Source organism: Manis pentadactyla, chromosome 12 (assembly GCF_030020395.1).
Source record: "Manis pentadactyla isolate mManPen7 chromosome 12, mManPen7.hap1, whole genome shotgun sequence".
NCBI classification, from domain to species: Eukaryota; Metazoa; Chordata; class Mammalia; order Pholidota; family Manidae; genus Manis; species Manis pentadactyla.
Window position 1 is genome coordinate 13316931 of NC_080030.1, and position 17899 is coordinate 13334829.

General features: G+C 54.4%; 2 protein-coding genes and 1 long non-coding RNA gene across 7 annotated transcripts in view; 1 reads left to right on the plus strand and 2 right to left on the minus strand.

Moving 5' to 3' along the window:
- Positions 1-5970: 5970 nt before the first annotated feature.
- Positions 5971-17899, minus strand: part of FAM32A (family with sequence similarity 32 member A) — a 126607-nt gene continuing 114678 nt past the window's right edge. The window contains exon 5 of the mRNA XM_057489432.1: positions 5971-5985. The gene's annotated coding sequence lies outside the window, so the exon portion shown is untranslated. The remainder of the gene's footprint in view (positions 5986-17899) is intronic.
- Positions 11947-14360, minus strand: KLF2 (KLF transcription factor 2). Its single transcript, XM_036876131.2, has 3 exons — positions 14184-14360; positions 13141-13963; positions 11947-12601 (listed from the first exon to the last, which is right to left on the minus strand). Exons 1-3 carry the CDS (start codon positions 14256-14258, stop codon positions 12426-12428), a joined length of 1074 nt encoding a protein of 357 aa, XP_036732026.2. The 5' UTR covers positions 14259-14360; the 3' UTR covers positions 11947-12425.
- The window catches only part of LOC118907471 (uncharacterized), a 28045-nt gene continuing 24768 nt past the window's right edge, over positions 14623-17899 (plus strand). For 4 of the 5 annotated variants that reach the window (XR_008992868.1, XR_008992867.1, XR_008992864.1 and 1 more), the window contains exons 1-2: positions 14695-15901; positions 17466-17832. This is a non-coding gene — a long non-coding RNA (uncharacterized LOC118907471). Of the gene's footprint in view, positions 15902-17465; positions 17833-17899 lie in introns of all 5 variants that reach the window. The other variant, XR_008992865.1, reaches the window with a different exon arrangement.

A 17899-nucleotide genomic window follows, 5' to 3' on the forward strand; every position in this document is an offset into this window, starting at 1 on the left:
GCTCCTGCGTTTGAATTTGAGGAGCTGGAGTGCGTGGGCCCTGCGATGTGGCGGCTCTTCATGGCTCCTGACCGAGACATTGCCGCAGAGCAGATCCCTTCCAGCCCAGGAAAAATTCGGGTCCTCAGCCTTCCTGAGGACCGATTCTCTCAAGACATACATGTGAGGACATAGAACCACCCTCCTCTCTCCTGTCCCACAGTCCTGACCCTCAGGGCTTGCCACCTGCCCCCTGCCTGACCCTCCCAGGGAAGGGATAAGACTGGCCAATGGGGAGAGAACATTCATTTTCTGTTTTCCATGCCCCTTGCAGGGTTGTACTCTCTCGCTCTGTCCGTCTTTCCCTCTCAAGCACTGCCTGGGCCAAGGAAGACTGTGCATTTCATAAAGAGGTGGCGGGAATCTGATGTTCAGCTGGCAGGCTCCTTTCAGACATAGAACACATCCCACCCATTTCAGACACCTCTCTGTGACCCCAGTTCGGGTCCCAGCTTGGAAGGAAACCTGTGCATAGCATTTTCCAGTACTTTGTGTTCAAGGCATCTGCTACATTTCCAGCAACTCTTTTTCTGCATTTTTCTCTCACATCTAACCAGCCACTTGAACCCTGTTTTTGCACACGTTGTCTTGCCACTACACCACGATTCCTAGGGCAATGCCCCATGTATTCTAAAAAAAAATTTTTCTTTGGAAGCAGCAGAGACTGAGGGTCGTCCATGCTGTCATGCACTTTCTTGGGGGATGCAGGGACCCCAGACAGACAGGAGACTTTGGCAAGGCATCTATAAGGGTTTAAGTTGGGCAGGGAGACTGGGGAAGCTATCCTTGTCTGGCCCGCACAGAGGTTCTGTGGTGATAGTAAAACTTGATCTAGAAAGTTTTCCTGCCTGTGATTGGTTGAACAACAGTGGAATCCATTCTTGCCACTTCATCTCCCTCTGACTACTTGAGAGGCTGGGATTACTCTGTCCAAGCCCAGGGGCCTAGCACACTCTTTCCTACTGTTTATTCTATAACTTTCTCTTAGGAGCCTCAGAGAACCATACAAGGTGGATCTGCTCTATTTCTTCAAGAACCAGAGGCCCTCAATTGCACTTGTATTTCCAGAAACAGGAGATGCTTCTAGTAGCCAATTCTACTTTGAATCAGATCTAATTCAGCAGACTTTTATTGTCATTCACATTGTTCTAGACCAGGGGTCAGCAGACTTTCTGTAAGAGGTCAGACAGTAAATATTTTTGGCTTCTGGGGCCATACAGTCTCTGTTGCAATTATTCAAGTCTGCCATTAAACTACAAAAGCAACCACAGTATATATGTCAGTGAATGTGTGTGGCTGTGTACCAATAAAACTTTATTTACAGAAACAGTTGGGGGGCCCAGATTTGGCCCTCAGGCCATAGTTTTCTGCCTAGGTCCATGGCCTGAGCTGGGCAGTGAGGACGCAGTGGTGAGCCAGACATTTTCTCTGCCCTCACAGAGCTCCAGTTGAGTTTATTTTTTCATTAGGGCTGAACAGTTTCTGATTTCCATGTAATCTGATTTCTCTCAGGTACACATGGCATTACTTGGAAGAATAAAATTAAAGACTACACTGTTTACAACGCCATCAAACCAGAGATCCCCTCCTTGTTTCCCCATAAGTTTTAGAGTTGATATGCTTCAAAGGAAATTACGTGAAATAACAATGGTGAATCTAATGATAAGGTCAGGTTCATACCGTTTTTTCAATCCCCCACTCTCTATCTTAGGGGCTCGCTTTTCCATCTTGACATAAGGTTGACAAATGCATAGGCTGAACTATTTTTAAACCACAAAGTAGGAAATACATTGTTTTTCTGAAAATCACTCTTGCATCCAATTATACACATTACTGATACTCTAGAGTTTTACTTCATAAAAATGGAAAAAAGAGTTTGAATTGTCACCCTTTCTGTATGTCTGTTAATATAATAAGCTAATGTTACTGTCAGCATAACAGATGCAAAATTACTGAAGGTTGGTTATTCTTTGTCATTATATCCAACATTCTAAATATTTATCTATCAAAGTGTGGTAAAATACACAGCATAGAATTTACCATCTTGACCATTTCCATGTGCATTAAGTACATTCAGTGGCATTAAGTACATGCACCATCATTCTCCAGAGCTCTTCTCATCTTGTAAAACTGAACTTTGTCCCCGTTTAACAGTAACTCGCAATGCCTCTCCTCCAGCCCCTGCAGCCCCTGTTCTGCCTTCTGTCTCTATGAGTTTGAATATTCTAGGGACCGCATACAAGTGCAGTCATACAGCATTTGCCTCTCGTGACTGGCTTATTCGCTCCACATACTGTCCTCAAGGGTCATCCACACTGCAGCATGTGTCAGTATTTCCTTCCTTTCTAAGGCTGAATAATATTCCACAGCATGTGTGTGCATCACACCATGTCTTGGTACCCATTCATCCAACAATGCACACTTTGTCAAATTTTGTTTTACATTTACCAAAGAATTTTATTAAACATAGCAAAGTTGAACAGTTGAAGCCTCTATTCCCAAATGCTTCTTTTAAAAATACTTTGTTTTTAATGAGGTGAAATTCACATAACAAAATCAAGCGTTTAAGGCAAACAATTCAGCGGCATTTAGCACATTCACAGTGCTGTGCAAATATGACCTGATCTAGTTCCAGAACATTCCCATCACCCAAGAAGGAAACCTTGTGCCCAGGAGTAGTCACTGCCCGTCCTCCTCCCCAGGCCCTGGCAGCCGCTGATTTGCTTTCCCTCTAAGAGGATGTGCCTGTTCTGGGCATTCATATACATGGATGACACGACACGCGGTCTTTCGTGTCTGAGTTCTCACACTCAGCATGACGGCTTCGAGGTTCGCCCACACTGCAGTGTGAGTCGCGGCTGCATTCCTTGTTGCGGCTGAGCCATATTCTATCGTGTAGATACGCCGCAGCTTTGTGCTCACTCTTTGACGGACCCTTGGGTTCTTCCCACTTTTTGGCTGTTACCAACAAATGAGCATCTCAATTGTTTCTTAAACAAACAAGCCCACCGCAGCAATGACAATAATAAAAACAATCGCCAAAACTTTTCCTCCAGGCAAAAAAATCTTTGAGGGGCCATTCCCACTTAAAAGGGCATCTGTGAGACACACAGTTACACTTGAGAAAGACGCCATGCAAGGTCACCTGCACCAACGTTCGGCCTGTGTGCTTCCATTGGGAATCTTGGAGTGTCCCGGTGCAGAGAGCAGCCCGGGGGACATTGAGTTCCACTGTCTGCCTTAATTGAGCACCTCCTGTGTGCCAGGCACAGCTCAGGCCCCATCCATCAGAGGGGCCCTGGTCGACACAGCTGCAAGTGAGGAGGGAGCGGTGGGGCCAGGAGCCACAGGCTGACTGGTGAACTCAGGAGCTCAGCTCAGACCTGTCCAGCACCCCAGCCTCTGCTTTGTCACCGGGGCTGCCCAGATCTTGGCGGGCAGAGAAAAGCCAGCCCATGGGCTCCTGCAGGGAGCTGCAGAGATACAGGCAGAGAGGGCTGGTGGGAACCAGCTATGCTCAAGAGAACAGCCACCAACCTCTGAGATAAGAAACCTTCCCTTTGACGAATCTCTGTATGACTCAAAATGAACCCACCAGCCCCCAGCAGGCTGGTCCAAGTCACCCTGGGCCATGCTAGAGGAAATGAGACAGCAGGATGTGTTTGAGCTTTGGGGTTCAACAGAAACACGGAGACACGTCAGGAACATGGGGAATTCTGCCCTGGAGAGTCAGGATTGGTGCCTCTGGGCATGTTTTACAGCCGTGTGGAGGGACGGAGCTGGCAGGAGCCCGGACTCCTGGTTTATCTCCTTGCTTCGGAACATCACAGAACCCCGAGGCCCCAGATGAGGCATTTGGCTGCGGAGTGTGTCTTTCTGTCTTGGGACAGTCCCCAAAAGGCCAACTTGGGGTCAAGGTTGAAACCAGTGGTGATTAAGGCAGAGAGAGGGCAATCAGGAAGCGCAGGAGAAGGCAGGACCTGGTGGAACTATTTCCTGAATGACTGTGACAATTTAGAGCTGTTAGGCTCAGTTGTGGCCCATGGACGGCTGAGCTGGAGACCCCGGGGTGCTGCACGTGTGCCAGCCTCTGGGCCCTGCCCGAGGTCCTCCAGATGGGGTCCCCGCCCCGCTGGAGCACAGAGGGGAGAACGGCCCAGGCAGAGTGCCCACCCTCTGATGGGCACGACTCTCTGATTTACTTTTCTGACCAGCCTGGGAGGTGCTCTCAGTCAGCAGGGATGGGGTGTGGATGCCCAAGGCTATTGCCAGCGGGCAAGCACCAGAGCTGGGGTCCACCTGGACCTGCGGGCTCCAAGTCCGATCCACACTGCACACCACCCGGCACCGTCTTGGCCCCTGTTGGAGTCAGTGACCAGTTCTGTCATCTCAGGAAACCCCAGGTTTTAGGTTTATGAGTACCAGGGAATACTCCCTGAATTTAGAAGAAACAAAACAAAATAAAACAAAAAAGCCAGGGTGGGGCTGGGAAAAAAAGGCTTGTCAATAGAATGTTCCGTTCACGTTGTCCTAGGTTAAAACGGAATCAAGTCCTGGCAAGCAGCGTGCCGTTGGCAGGCAGTGGCGAGCCCAGCTCCCCCAGGGTTTGTGTTTGCTGCTTAGGGGGGAGCCGAGGGACCCAGGAGGCCTGGGGGTCTGGGCCGCTGAGTGGTCTCCGCAGACCGGAAGGGAGGGCAGATGGTGTTGGCCCAAGTGAGGACCTGGAAGCGGGGGCCCATGTTTCCTCCCCTGATGGGGGTGAGAGGCTCTGAGCCCAGGCCTTGGCCTGGAAGAGGTTATCCGGGCACCAGTGTGCCCTCCTGAGTAGGCTGTCCTCGGCCATCCGGGCCCGTGGGGTGAGATGCTCGCTGCACTCAGAGCAGCCTGTAGGCTGAGCAGGCAGGCGGGCGTGCCGGGTGTGAGCGGCACCTCGACCGCAGGCCTGTCCAGCTCCGGGTGATACGCTGCCTTTCTGTACAACTCAGGCTGCTGCAAAAACCTGATTTCCGGGCACCCTCTGGCAGAGCTCACCGCTCTCCTCGCTGTTGCCCCCATTTCACAGAGGAGGAAGCAGAGGCCCAGAGTGTGGCTGGCTGGAGCTGACACCGTGAAGAATGGAGATGCAGACACACTGGGATGTGTACAGGAGCTCGGCCTGGGAGAGTGGCTCCTGCAGGAGCTGCTCAGAAAAGAAAAGCACTTTTGAGCTTCTGAGTAGCAGCAAAAAAAAGTTTTAAAGAACACTTTAAAAGAGAAAACAAGGGAATTCTGTGGGTCCACTAATGGGTAGATCCCCAAAGAATTGAAAACAGGATCTCCAAGAGATGTTTGCACATCATGTTCACAGCAGCATGATTCACAATCATCAAAAGGTGGGTGCAGCCTGAGTGTCCAGCCGCGGACGAAGGGACGCATGGAATGCAGCAGATACATGCAGCAGAATATTGCACAACACTGAAAAAGGACATTCTGCCACTTGCCCCAACATTCTGCCACTTGCCCCAACATGGATGCACCTTGAGGACATCATGCTCAATGAAATATGCCCACCATGAAAGTACAGATCCTGTGGGTTCCCACCTCTGTGGATCCCTAGGGAAGTCAAAGGCACAGAGGCAGGAAGCAGAAGGGCTGGTGTCAGGGGCTGGGGGAAGGGCTGGGCGTCAGTGTTTAATAGGGACACAGTTTCAGTCTGGGACGATGACCGAACTCTGGAGATGGATGGTGGTGGCAGCTGCACAGTATGTGCAGGTGCTTAATGCCACTGAGCTGGACACTTAGAAATGGGTAAAATGGTTCATTTCAGGTTATGTGTATTTCACACGAGGGAAACAGAAACGAAGAAAAGGAAGGATGGAAGGGAGGAGAAGAGAGGAATGGGGAGGCAGGGCAGAGAAAGGGCTCCAGCAGGGGGCAGGGTTTGGCAGGGCTCCTGCCTGCTGCTCCCTGGTCTGTGTCCCCTCTGGAGTGGTGGGACGGCTCCCTGGTCGGTACCAGCCTGGCGTTGGTCTCTGTTCCCAGCAAACCTCAGTCAGAACCAGCCAGGGCCCACCTCCCAGGTGAAAAATGCTCAGGGAACCGAGAGACAGGCAGAGAGGGTGTGGGGGCTCGGAAGGGGGAGGGAGCTCTTCCAGCTGCAGGTGTGACGGTGGGGGCACCGTGTCACAGGGCCAGAGGGACAGCGCCCAAAGCCGAGGTCATCCCCTGCCTTAATCCCTCCCTAGCTCTCCTCTGCCCTCTGTCCTGCATTCCTGCCTCCCCTGGTGCACCCCAGCCAGATTCACCTTCTCCCTCCCAGACAGAAGCCCCCCTGTGCAGGCATCTCCTTCCATCCCACACCCGCCTGGCTGGGTTACGCCATGAACCCCACATGGGAGGCAGGGTATGTGGGCATCCTCCATCCAGAGGCGCCGCTGAGGGCCTGGGGTTTGTGAAAGGGGAGGCTACGGAGAGCCTTCTGGGACAGGACAGTCACTAGGTCTCAGACTTGGGGAGTCTGGGTGAGGATTTGGGAGACAGGACGCTGAGGGACTCTGGCTTCTCTTGCTTTGTGAACCCAGGCACCCATGACGGGTGCCGCCTCTGTGACTGCCCACGCATCCCTCACCTTCTGGCACATCAAGGAGTTCATCTCTCCCCGGATCCGCATGCCTGAGTGATTTGCCGCTGTGCAGTAAGGCCTGGAGGAGCCCCATCATTTGAAAGAAGTCACCAAGCATGTGTCCGTCAGGAAGAGAGCATTTAGCCTTCCATCCCAGGGAGCAGGACCGGTCAGCTGGATGGTCAGGGCTTGGGAGGGTGGCTGGACAGGGCCACTGGTGGCCCCAGCCCTTTGCCTGGCAGCCTCCTACCCTTACCTGAGGATCTAGTTTCTAGCTTCAAGGCTGCATAGATGCCCCCAGTAGAGCTCTGCTTGGCTACTACCAGCAGATATGGGGAAAGTGCAGGGAACAGCATTTCAGGCCCAGGGAACAGCAGGTGCAAAGGCCCTGAAGCAAGGACTGGAAGGGAGTATTTTGGTGGAGAGTAAGGAGGCCAGGGTGGCTGAGATAGCCCGGAGGAGAGGTGGACGGAAGGAGGCAGGGCCCCAACAACCATAATGAAGTCTTTGTATTTATTCTAGAGTGAAGGGGAGCAGCTAGAGGATTATCTAGTTTTCCTGGGGAGATAAAATTGTCAGCAGTATGAGGACCCTGTAGAGGAACCTTTGGGTCCAATGCCCTCATTGTTCCCAGATAGGGAGACTGAGGCCCGAAGAGACCCAGTGACTACCCACTGTAGAGGCATCCCAGTGGGGACAGGCTTCCATTCCAGGCAGACATAGGTTCAAAGCTCAGCTCCACTCTGTGGACAGGGACACTGCCTCCCCAAGCCTCCGTTTTCCCACCTGTACAATGGGCACAAACACCTGGAAAACACTGAACCTCGGGTCTGACTCATACACACCTCACTGCCTTCAGTCTGTGGAGACTCCCAATGCTTTATATGTTTAATTGTGGTAAGATATGTATAACATAAATGTTACCATTTTAACCTTTGTGAAGTATATGATTCAGTGCTATTAAGTTCACACTGTTATGCAACCATCCCCACTACCTGCTTCTAAAAGGCTTTCATCACGTCAAACAGAAACTCCCATCTCCATGAAGCATCAGCTCCCCCTTGCCATCTCCCAGCCCTGGTGCCCGTCATGCTATTTTTTCTTTCTGTCTCTATGAACTTACCTATCCGAGGGACCTCACCTGGGTGGGAGCATGCCATATGTGGCCCTTGTGCCTCACATGTTTCACTCAGGGTAATGTTTACAAGGTTCACCCACGTGGTAGCATGAAGTGCAGTGCCATTCCTTTTCATGGCTGCGTAGTATTCCTTGATACAGATGGCCACATTGTGTTTATCCATTCATCTGGGGATGGGCATTCGGGTTGTTTCCACCTTGTGGTCATTGTGACCAGTGCTGCTATGGACATTTGTATATAAGCATCGGTTCAAGTCCCTGTTTCTCATTCTTTGGGGTCTATGCCAAGAAGTGGGATAGCGGGGTCTCATGATAATTCTGTTTAGTTTTTTGGGGAAATGCCCCCTTCCCCGGCCTCATTTTGTTTCATGCTACTGCACATCAGGGAACTCCATCTGCCCAGCCAGGCTACCCTGAACACCTGTGTTTTCTGACTCCACTCCTTCCTTGTCTGGGATCTTCCTGGAAAATGAGATTTGTAGGATGTTCAGATGGAAGCCTTGAAGGGACCCCCTGGAGCTTCCAGGAACGCCCAGATCATGGATGCAGAAGGAAACGCAGTGCGCGCAGGGTGCTTCAGTCCCTAGACATTTCCACATGCAGGCAGGAGCTGTGACATCGGGACCACGCCCACCTGCGCTTCAGCTCCAACTCCACACCTACACTGGCCCCAGACCCCGAAGCTCAATTCAGGTTAGCACTGGATTAGTCATTCAACAAACATTTGTTGACATGGGCTCTGGGTGAAAGCCTGGGGCTGAGTCACTTCTGAGTCACTTGTGCTTCCCCAGGACTCAGCTCAGGGCTGAGGTTTCGGGAGCATCTGCTGAATTAATGAATGGAAGAGATGGAAACACAGAAAGAGATGGGCTGGGGCCTGACTGGAGACTTATAATCCAAGCACTCTAAGCTTCTCAAGGAAACCAGGTCCAAACAGCAGAGCCCAGGGCTCCCCTGAGAAAGAAAGGGTTTTGCCTAAGCGGAGCTCCTTGCTGCCTGCGTTTCTGCCCCCTCCCTGAGCGGACACTTGGCCATGTCTGCAGACCTCTTAGTTGTCGTCATTGCGGGGCTGGGGGTGCTCCTGGCATCCAGAGGGTCAAGCCCAGGGATGGTTGTCAATGCCCTGCAGTGCGCAGGACAGGCCCTGCGGCACAGAACCATCCAGCCTCAACTGTCAGCAGGGTCGAGGCTGAGATACGCTATGTTAATTTCTTGGGAAAAAAAATCAGTTTAGGTCTGTAGTGTGCACCATGCACCAGAATACATCCCCAGTGGGTTAGATGGTATAAACCAGGACCCATATCTCCCCTCTTGCCCTCAGCCCAGCTGGTGTATTTAAATGTGTGCAGCATCCCAGGACCTCAGCAGGTCAGATAATTACAGATGCTAAGTCCCTAAGGGGGCCATGAACCTCCAACCCAGTGGTTCTCAATTTGGGGTGCTTCTGTGCCCAGGGGACATTTGGCATTGTCTGCAGACATTTCGGGTCATCACAACTTGGAGGAATGGAACGATCCAGCCCCAAATGTCAGCAGTGCCAAGGCTGAGAAATCTTGTCCTCACCGCACAGCAGCTTGGCTGGTCCAGGCCACTGGGGCCGCCCAGCGCTGGTGCCTTCACGAGAGGGCTCCGGCCTGTTGCTTTGGGACTCCCCGGGGGTGGTGCCGGGCCTGGTTGCTCGCTCAGCAAAGCTGATGGGCGGGGCGCTGAGTCAGGGACTCACCTTACCTCTGACAGCTGTCATGACATACAGGAAACTCCTGGCAGAAAAAAGGCTCCTTTCCCCATAACTTCAGTTCACTCTTCTGAGATCATTTCGGTGATGCCGAAAGCCCCCCAAACCCTTCCTCCCTTGCAGCCCTTTTGCCTACTCCCCTGGGGGACAATCCAAAATATGACCAAGTCTGTATACAGGCTCAGGGCTTCTTTGCATAAGCAATGCCTGGCACATCGAAATGGAATATTATGCAGCCATTTTAAATGATAATAAAAACATATCACGGAGGAAAAAAAACTATGGAAAAGGGCTTATAGCCTGGCTTGGAAAAAAAGGGGGGAATTTACTGATAATCACAGCCATGGGAAAGCAATTCACCTCTGACCCAGAAACCCTCTCTCCCAAAAACGTTGATTGGAATTAGGTTATAGAATGCAGGGTGAAATTTTTTTTTTTTAACATCATCTCAGGTGGACACCCAGAGTTCTTTCATGGGTGGCGATGTGTTCAGGCTGTGTCTTCACACAGGGACCGGAGACAGGGCTCCATGGCGAGGTAACACTCCTACTTTGCTCTGGGTGGCGTCGGCCTTTGAAACTTGCCTCTGGGACAGGATCATCTCGCTAGTGAAAGCAGCAAAGGGTGATTTTTTAGGAACCGGGTCTCATGTTTTTAACTTTGGCACAGCTGACATTTGGGGCTGGACCGTTCTCAGTGGTGGGGGCCATCCTGGGCACTGTGGGGTATCACGTGGGTGCCAGCAGCAAGTACCTCTAGACCGGGTCCCCCTGGTTGAGGACCACCCCCCCAGAAGGTGGCCGATGGAAGATACTTGCTTTTCAGGGAGGGGCAGAACAAAACGCCGAGGGCTCTTTCTGCCCTCATAAGTCTGAGCCAGTCCTCCTGCCAGGCCTGGTCTCCGGCTGAAGCACACCGCTGCATTGTGGCATGACTTTGTTGTATTCAGTCAGTTGGAAGCACTCAGGAAACCGAAACTCAACAGCTTCAGTCCTGTTACTACTGGCTTCTCGTTGGACTCCGAGGCCTGTGGGGGAAACCTGAGAGGTGTTTTTTGAGCTAGTCAGAGAAATGGCTTGACCCAGAAGTTTAAACTCAACAGGGAGCCCTGGAGACCCTCCAAAACTTTGTTTTCAACCTCTTGTGAGTCTCTCTTCTGCTCCCCAATGCTTCAGAAACCAGTTCAGAGCAAAGAGGGGCATTTCCACTAGTTGAGGGGGTGGCTACTCTGATCTGGAACAGGTTTTGCAAAAGTGGAGGAGAGAAGGTATGGGAGGCGCACACACGTGCAGACACCCTTCTTCGCCAGCGGAAGTGGCCCCGGGCTATTTACTCGAGAAAGATGAATCAGATTTGTCATCTCCCATTTCTGCTTTTTGTGGATTACCAAACGCTTTCAGCTGTTTCCAAGACTGCAGTAGGGGGAGGAAGGATGAAGGGAGGGAGGAAATCCCAGCTTCTGTCGCAATAGGGCGAGAGTGTTTTAAAACGGGCGCTGCTTACAAGCTATTTTCACTTTCTGAAAACATCTTGTGCAATTGTTGGTAGTCATGGTTACCCACCCAGGGCCCTAAGAAGGGGGAAGCTAAGGTGAGCCTCCTTCCCCCACCAAGACATTGGGGCGCAATGCAGGCAGGGGTCCTTTGCCCAGAGGCGGGTTTCTGGCATGGTCACCAGCACACCCAAGGCAAAGGCTCTCAAGTTCCTTCAGCAAGGGCACCTGCAGAGGGGCTCTCATAGGCCTGCAATGCAAGGAACAGACGGGCAGCTGCAGGAAGCTCCCTCCAGTGGGCTTCAGGGACCCTCAGGAGGCAGCAGACCACGCTGCATCCTAATACCACCCGCCCCTCCAGAGCTACCTCTCTGGGCCTCAGTTTCCTCATCCAGAAAAGAGCACCCACTATGCACGGCCCTCAAACGTGGTGCCATTTTTTCCTAACAGGATGGGGAACTCATTCCTTAAAAAAAAATCCTGCTAAAAGGCACAATAAGTAAAAGGCAAAACAGGTCAGAGATTCAGCATTTTGCCCCTTCTTAAAAAAAAAAAAAATGCTTGCATGCTCCAGAAGTTTGGCTAAAACCTCAGAAGCTTCCAGAAAGAGGTAAGGGTTTTTTCGGCCCAGCAGAGGCCACGTCAGTGGGTCCAGCACTTTCCCCAGCGCTGGGGGAAAAGGAGGCAATTTATGGCTCAGGGAACAGCCTTAAAATAACTCCCTTGGTCTGAAAATGCAGTGTTTAAATTTATAGAAAAACCCACAGGTTCCTGGCAGCTGGGCGCTGCAGCTGGCATTCCCCCCCACTGGTGCAGGCTCAGGCCAGGCTTCACCCTGCCTCTGCCAGGCCGCCCTGCATCAAAGCTGCCTGTTCCCTGCCCGCGTCCCTCCCAGGTGCCCCGAGCCCCTAGCTTCCAAGCAACCAGAAACCAACTCCGCGATTTGTCAAAAGATGCAAAACTTTTCTTTTAATTAAAAAAACCAACAGTCTTATAAAAATGAACTGGCAGCCAAAATGCCCGTGTCCCTATTTACAGTAATACAATACCTGTCACAGTCACTATGTACAATATTATAAAAAATGTCGCAGACAGTACAAATTAAGGCTGTATTTCTCACAAGGCATCAAGCCTCGATTCTCTAGTGTAGACCCGGCGGGGGAAGGCATCGCTTAATTATTGCACCATTTTGAAAACAAAACTCGTCAAGGAGGATTGGGGTCTTCTCCCACCAGGCCTTCAGTCTGACAGGGGCCGGGACGGCACCGTCGTCATTGTCGGGGGGGTCCCCTCGGTGGCCACGTTGTGCCCGGCTCTGTCCTCTGGGTCCAATAAATACCAGTCACAGTTTTGGGGAGGGGCCGCTCCCGGCGCGTGGGACCCGCCACGGCCGCGCGCGGAGGGGCGATGGGGGGTCCAGGCTACATGTGCCGCTTCATGTGCAGCGCCAGGTGGTCGGAGCGCGAGAAGGCACGGTCGCACAGGTGGCACTGGAACGGCCGGTGGCCAGTGTGCTTGCGGTAGTGGCGGGTGAGCTCGTCCGAGCGCGCGAACTTCCAGCCGCAGCCATCCCAGTTGCAATGGTAGGGCTTCTCGCCTGCAGGGAGGGGAAGGGAGCCGGCCTCAGTTTCCCCCCCAGGCCCTCAGCACGCACACTCATCCCGGCGCGAGCATTCTACCCCTAACCAGGCCCTCAAAGCGCTCCTCCCTACCTTTTGAACCTCTAGGGGTCCTAGGTACGTGTACCCCAATCGCGGACCTCCTCATTCTCGCCCCTGGGGATCCGAAGTACACACTGACCCTGCCCTGGGTTTTGAGCCACGCCCCCAAAGGGGACCTAAGCTGTGCCCTCTTCCCAACATTCTGATGAAACACAGCGTCCCTCTAGGCCCCTAAGAGTGCACCCCCTCCCCAAAGTCCTGGGCCATGCTCGGGGGTGTGGGTCCTCAGCACGCACCCCCTTTCTAAAGTCCTGAGCCACGCTGGTCGAGGGGGGCTCCTAAGCGTGCGCCTCCTCCCCAGTTACTGAGCCACGCCCCCAGTGCAACCCTAAACCCGCGCCCCTTCCCTAGTCTCCTGGGCGACTGCCCCCGCTCTGGGCCCCCGCCGCCGTCTCTGGCGCGCGCCGCCGCCCACCTGTGTGCGTGCGCAAGTGCGCCTTGAGGTGGGAGCTCTTGGTGTAGGTCTTGCCGCAGCCCGCGTAGCTGCAGGTGTGCGTGGCGGTGCGCTTGCGCGGCCAGGAGCGGCGGCCGCGCTTGGGCTTGGCCTCCAGCAGCTCCAGCGGGGAAGCGGGCGGAGTAAGAAGACCTCGGGCAGCGGGCGGCGCCAAGCCCAGAGCTGCGGCGGCGGCAGCCGTGGCCGCGTCGTCGAAGAGACCGAAGGCGGCGGGCGCGGGCGGCGCATAGTGCAGGCCGGACCCCGGCGCTCCGAAGCCTGGGCCACCGAAGGGCGGTGGGTAGGGGGCGCGCGAGCCGGGCGCGGGCAGGCGCGCGGGGCCGTCGGGGCTCAGCGGCGGCGTGTCGGGGGGCGGCGGGGGGCGGCCGCCGGGGCCTCGCATGCACGCGGCTGCCGGAACTGGGGCGCCCTCGCGCTTGAGGCCCCGCGGCCCGCGAGTCAGGCTGGGCGCGCAGCCGTAGCCGCCGCCGCCATCCGCCTCGGGGGACTCGGCCTTTACCAGGCGACCCGGCGGCGCTAGCAGGAAGCGGCCGTGCAGCGCGGGCCCCGGAGGCACGTCCATCTCGGGCCGCAGCAGCTCAGACACCAGGCCGCCCGTGGGGGCGCCATAAGGCGGCGGCGCGCCGGGATCGGGGTAGTAGAACGCAGGCGGCGGGGGCGGCGGCGGCGGCTCCGGGGCGGCCTCAGCGCCCAGGCCGTCCAGCCCCATGGACAGGATGAAGTCCAGCACGCTGTTGAGGTCTTCGTCGGTACCGCCTGCCTCGGGCTCTGCGCGCGGCCAGCGCTGCGGGCGACAGGACGACAGGGCACGGGCGTGAGCGCGCGGCAGTGGGCGGGGAGGGTCGCCACCCGCTGCCAGTGTTCTACCGCCCTGACCCGCAGCTCCCCGCCGCCTGCGTTCTACTACTGTGAGCCTGCGGCCCCCGCCGCCTGCGTTCTACTTCCCCGCAGCCCAAGGTCTGCTGCCCTGAGCCGGCCGCCCTCGCTCTCCCTGCCGCCCTCACCTCCTGCAGGCCGCGCTCGCGGCACGGGCTGGCGAAAGTGGAGAAAGACGGCAGGATGGGCTCGCTCAGCGCCATGGCCGGGAGCCGGGGCCGACGCGGGCTCGGGACACCAGGGAGCGGCGGCCCGGAGCCTGGCTGATCGGGGCGCGGCCGGGCGGGGATGGCTCTGCGGGCCGCGGCCGGGCCCGCCCAGGCCTTATAGGCGCGGCGCGCGCGGGGGCCGGGCCAAGGCGGCGGCGGCGGAAACGCGTCCCGGATGGGGACGAGCTCCGGGTGCAGCCTAAATTTAGCCGCGGTATATAAGCCGGCGGGCGGCGGCGGCCGTGGCCACTGCGGCCGCCAGGGCTCCGCGCCGCCGGCCGGCCCCGCGCGAGCTGCCGGGCCCGCCCCCGCCCGTCGCCCGGCGACGGCGTCAACACGCGCTGCACAACAGCAGCGAGACGCCCAGGGATCCCCGGGGCGCCCCGTGGGCTCCCGCCTGCGTGGGACACGGAGGACCTGGAGCGCAGGCGGCATCCGGGACCCGGGATTCCGGGCGGAGCGCTGGGCCCGGGGCCTCCCGGGAACCCCAGTGGGTGGGGAGGTTGGGGACCCCAGGACTCATAATGGGTGAGGCGCCTCTGGCGTTTCTTTTGTGTGGGCCCACCCAGCCCGATCCACGGTTGTGCTCCTCAACGTATAAAAGGCCTTGCCCTCAATGTTAAGTCTTTGAGACGCTCTCCTTCAAGGCAACCCTACAGAGCAGGGAAACTGAGGCCCAGGGGAACGGCTTGAGGTCCTGCAGCCACCGAGCGGCCTTAGTGACTTTACCGACTTGCTAAGTGAACTCAAGACGACGATGACAGACTCCAACACAAGACTCAGCCCCTTCCTCCCGGGTTGGGGGGCATCCACAGAGGGCAAGCCTGCCCGTGGTGCCCCCACATCACGGGCCTGCCGGAACGGGCCTGCGCTGATGTCGTACTGCGCTGGCTCCGTGTGGGCTTTGGGAACAAAGCAGCCAACAAGCAGACAAATTCCCTGACCTTGGGGGCTTCCAGTCCAGTGGGGGAGGAGGATGTAAAATAAACAAGTATACTGGGAGAGGGGCCTTTTGGAAAAATAAAGCAGGGGAAGGGGATAGGAAGTGAGTGTGCCTGAGAAGCGAGACAGGATGATGACATTTTGAACCTCACCCAGCAGGTGCTGGGTTAGACTCAGAGGAGGATGGAGCCAAGTGGGCATGGCAGGGGGAGCCCCTCACGGCGTGGCCTGAAGCCAGCATCTGGCCTGGCTCTCTTGCCTCCAGAATCCTCCCTGTGGGCCCGTCAGCCACAGCCCCCAGGTCCGGTGGTGAGGGGTGCAGGCGGTTCCTGACCTGGAAACCTTCCCTAGCGCCTGGAGGGCTTTGCCACTGAAAACAGCTGGACTACCACACCCCACGCCTGCTGCAGGGAGGGCTGGTGCCTTGGCACCACTCAGGCACTACGGGGCCCCTTTGGGGTCCACAGTCCTGGACCGTCCCGCCTGCAAGAAACCTCAGAGGTGTGCCACCTCACTGTGGCTGGGGATTCGGCAAACACTTGTTGATAAGCCCTGTTTGCCAGATGAGGAGGGCCCAGGAGTGCTTCAGTGCCAGGTACAATTGCAAGAGGGGGCAGGGCTCCCTCTGCAGCTTTCCCAGGCTGCCAGAGACTTCAGGTTCAGCTGCCACCTTGATGGTTGAGAGTCAGCTTCAGGTACTTACCACTTGCTGTGTGACTTTGATCAAGTGGCTTTGCCTCTCTGGGCTTGCATCATCATCTGTGAGAAGCAGATAATAATCGTACCTTACCCCAAGGAAATAGTGTGAAGGTTGCCTGGGCTCAGTCTTTTTCTCTGATGTGCTGATGATATCCTGAGAGCTCTCTCCAAGTGCTGGGAGGATGAGCCACCTGTGGGTTTTTCCCATTGCCTTTCTCTAGGCCTGTATGATAATGAGGGGAAAATTAAGGGAATTGAATTTGTATGGATCTCACGTAGTTGCTGGCCTCTGTCCTCCCCCTGGCCTCTGGCAGCTCTCTCCAGCCTCTCCCTTCTTTTTTTTCTCACCTTTTCTAGAATGTTATATCTTTGGAACAATACAATGTAAACCTTTCTCAGACTGCCTTCTTTCACTTAGCAATGTGCATTTAAGATCGCTCTATGTCTTTTGTGGCTTGATAGCTCATTTCTTCTTCTGGCTGAATAATATTCCATGGTGCGGAGGATGTACCACAGTTTATCCATTCATCCATTGAAAGATATCTTGATTGCTTCCTGTTTGGGGCCATATGGTTGCTTGGCTGAATATATATGGAGTATGGCTGCTCTAATCATTGGTGTCAAAGTATTTGCCTAGACATAAGTTTTCAAATTAATTGGCTAAATACCTAGGAATACAATTGACAGACTGAAGGATAAGACTTTGGTTTCAACTGTTTAAGGCTGCCAGACTGTATTCCAAAGCAGCTGGACCATTTGCATTCCCACGTGCCATGCGTGAGAGCTCACATTGCTCCACATCCTCACCAGCATTTGGTGGTGTCTTTTTTTTTTTGGTATTTTAACCATCCTAATAGGTGTGTGGTGGTATCTTGTTTTTATTTGCAACCCCTGATGACATCTGATGTGGAACATCTTTTCAAGTGCTGATTTTCATCTGTATGTCTTCTTTGATGAGAATTCTGTGTAGATCTTTGCCCCAGTTTTTAACTGGGTTGTTTCTTACTGAGTTTTAAGAGCTCTTTGCATATTTTGAATACCGGTCCTTTATCAGACAGGTGTTTTGCAAAGATTTTCTCCCGATCTGTGGCTTGTCTTTTGAATCTCTAAACAGTGCCTTTTGCAGTGTAGCGGTTTTTCATTTTAACCCAGCTTATCAATTTTTCCTTTCACAGATTGTGCTTTTTGGTCTTGTGCTGGAAAAATTGCCAAACCCCAGGTCATCCTGATTTTCCCCTGTGTTATCATCTAGAAGGTTTCCAGTTTTTCATTTTACACTTAAGTGAATGATCCATTTGGGGTTGTTACTGTTATTTTTTGGCATGTGGATATCCCATGGTTCTAGGACCATTTGTTGAAAAGGCTGTCCACAGCTTATTTGCTGTGCATTTCAGCTTAAGTGTGGGCTTTGCAGGCTCTCCCCTGCCCCACTCCTGCCAGCCCCTCCCCAGGCTGCGTAGTTCATTTCTCTACCCGTTTTTGGGGTTTGTTTTACAGCAGTGTCCACCGTTGGTCATTACTTTTATTCATTCATTTGCTTTTTGTCTGTCTCCCCTGCAGAGTGTGTGAATTGCAGGGAGCATGGGATCCAGGTCCATATTGGATCCACTGTATCTTCAAGCCCAGCTCAGCACACAGTAGGTGCCCACTAAGCATTCAGATGGATGAAGGCTATATCAGTTGCAGCTCGCTCTTCAGAGGAACCTCTGTGGGTAGCTTTCTGCTCCTGCAGGACCATCCACTTTCTCCTCCTCAGCCCAGCTTCCTATAGACCTGCCTTGTCACCATGCGTCAAGGGATGAATGGGTCCCTCACAAGATATGTCCAAGTCCTAACCCCCAGTGCCGGTGAACGTGACCTTATTCAGAAAGCGCCTTGATTTCGGATTCCTGTAAGAGAAGGCACCGCTGTTGGGTTCAGCCACCCGGTTAGTGTCAGTTTGTTGCAGGAGCCCCAGGAAGTTCATGCATCAGGGTGACCAGCTGTTTTCTCTC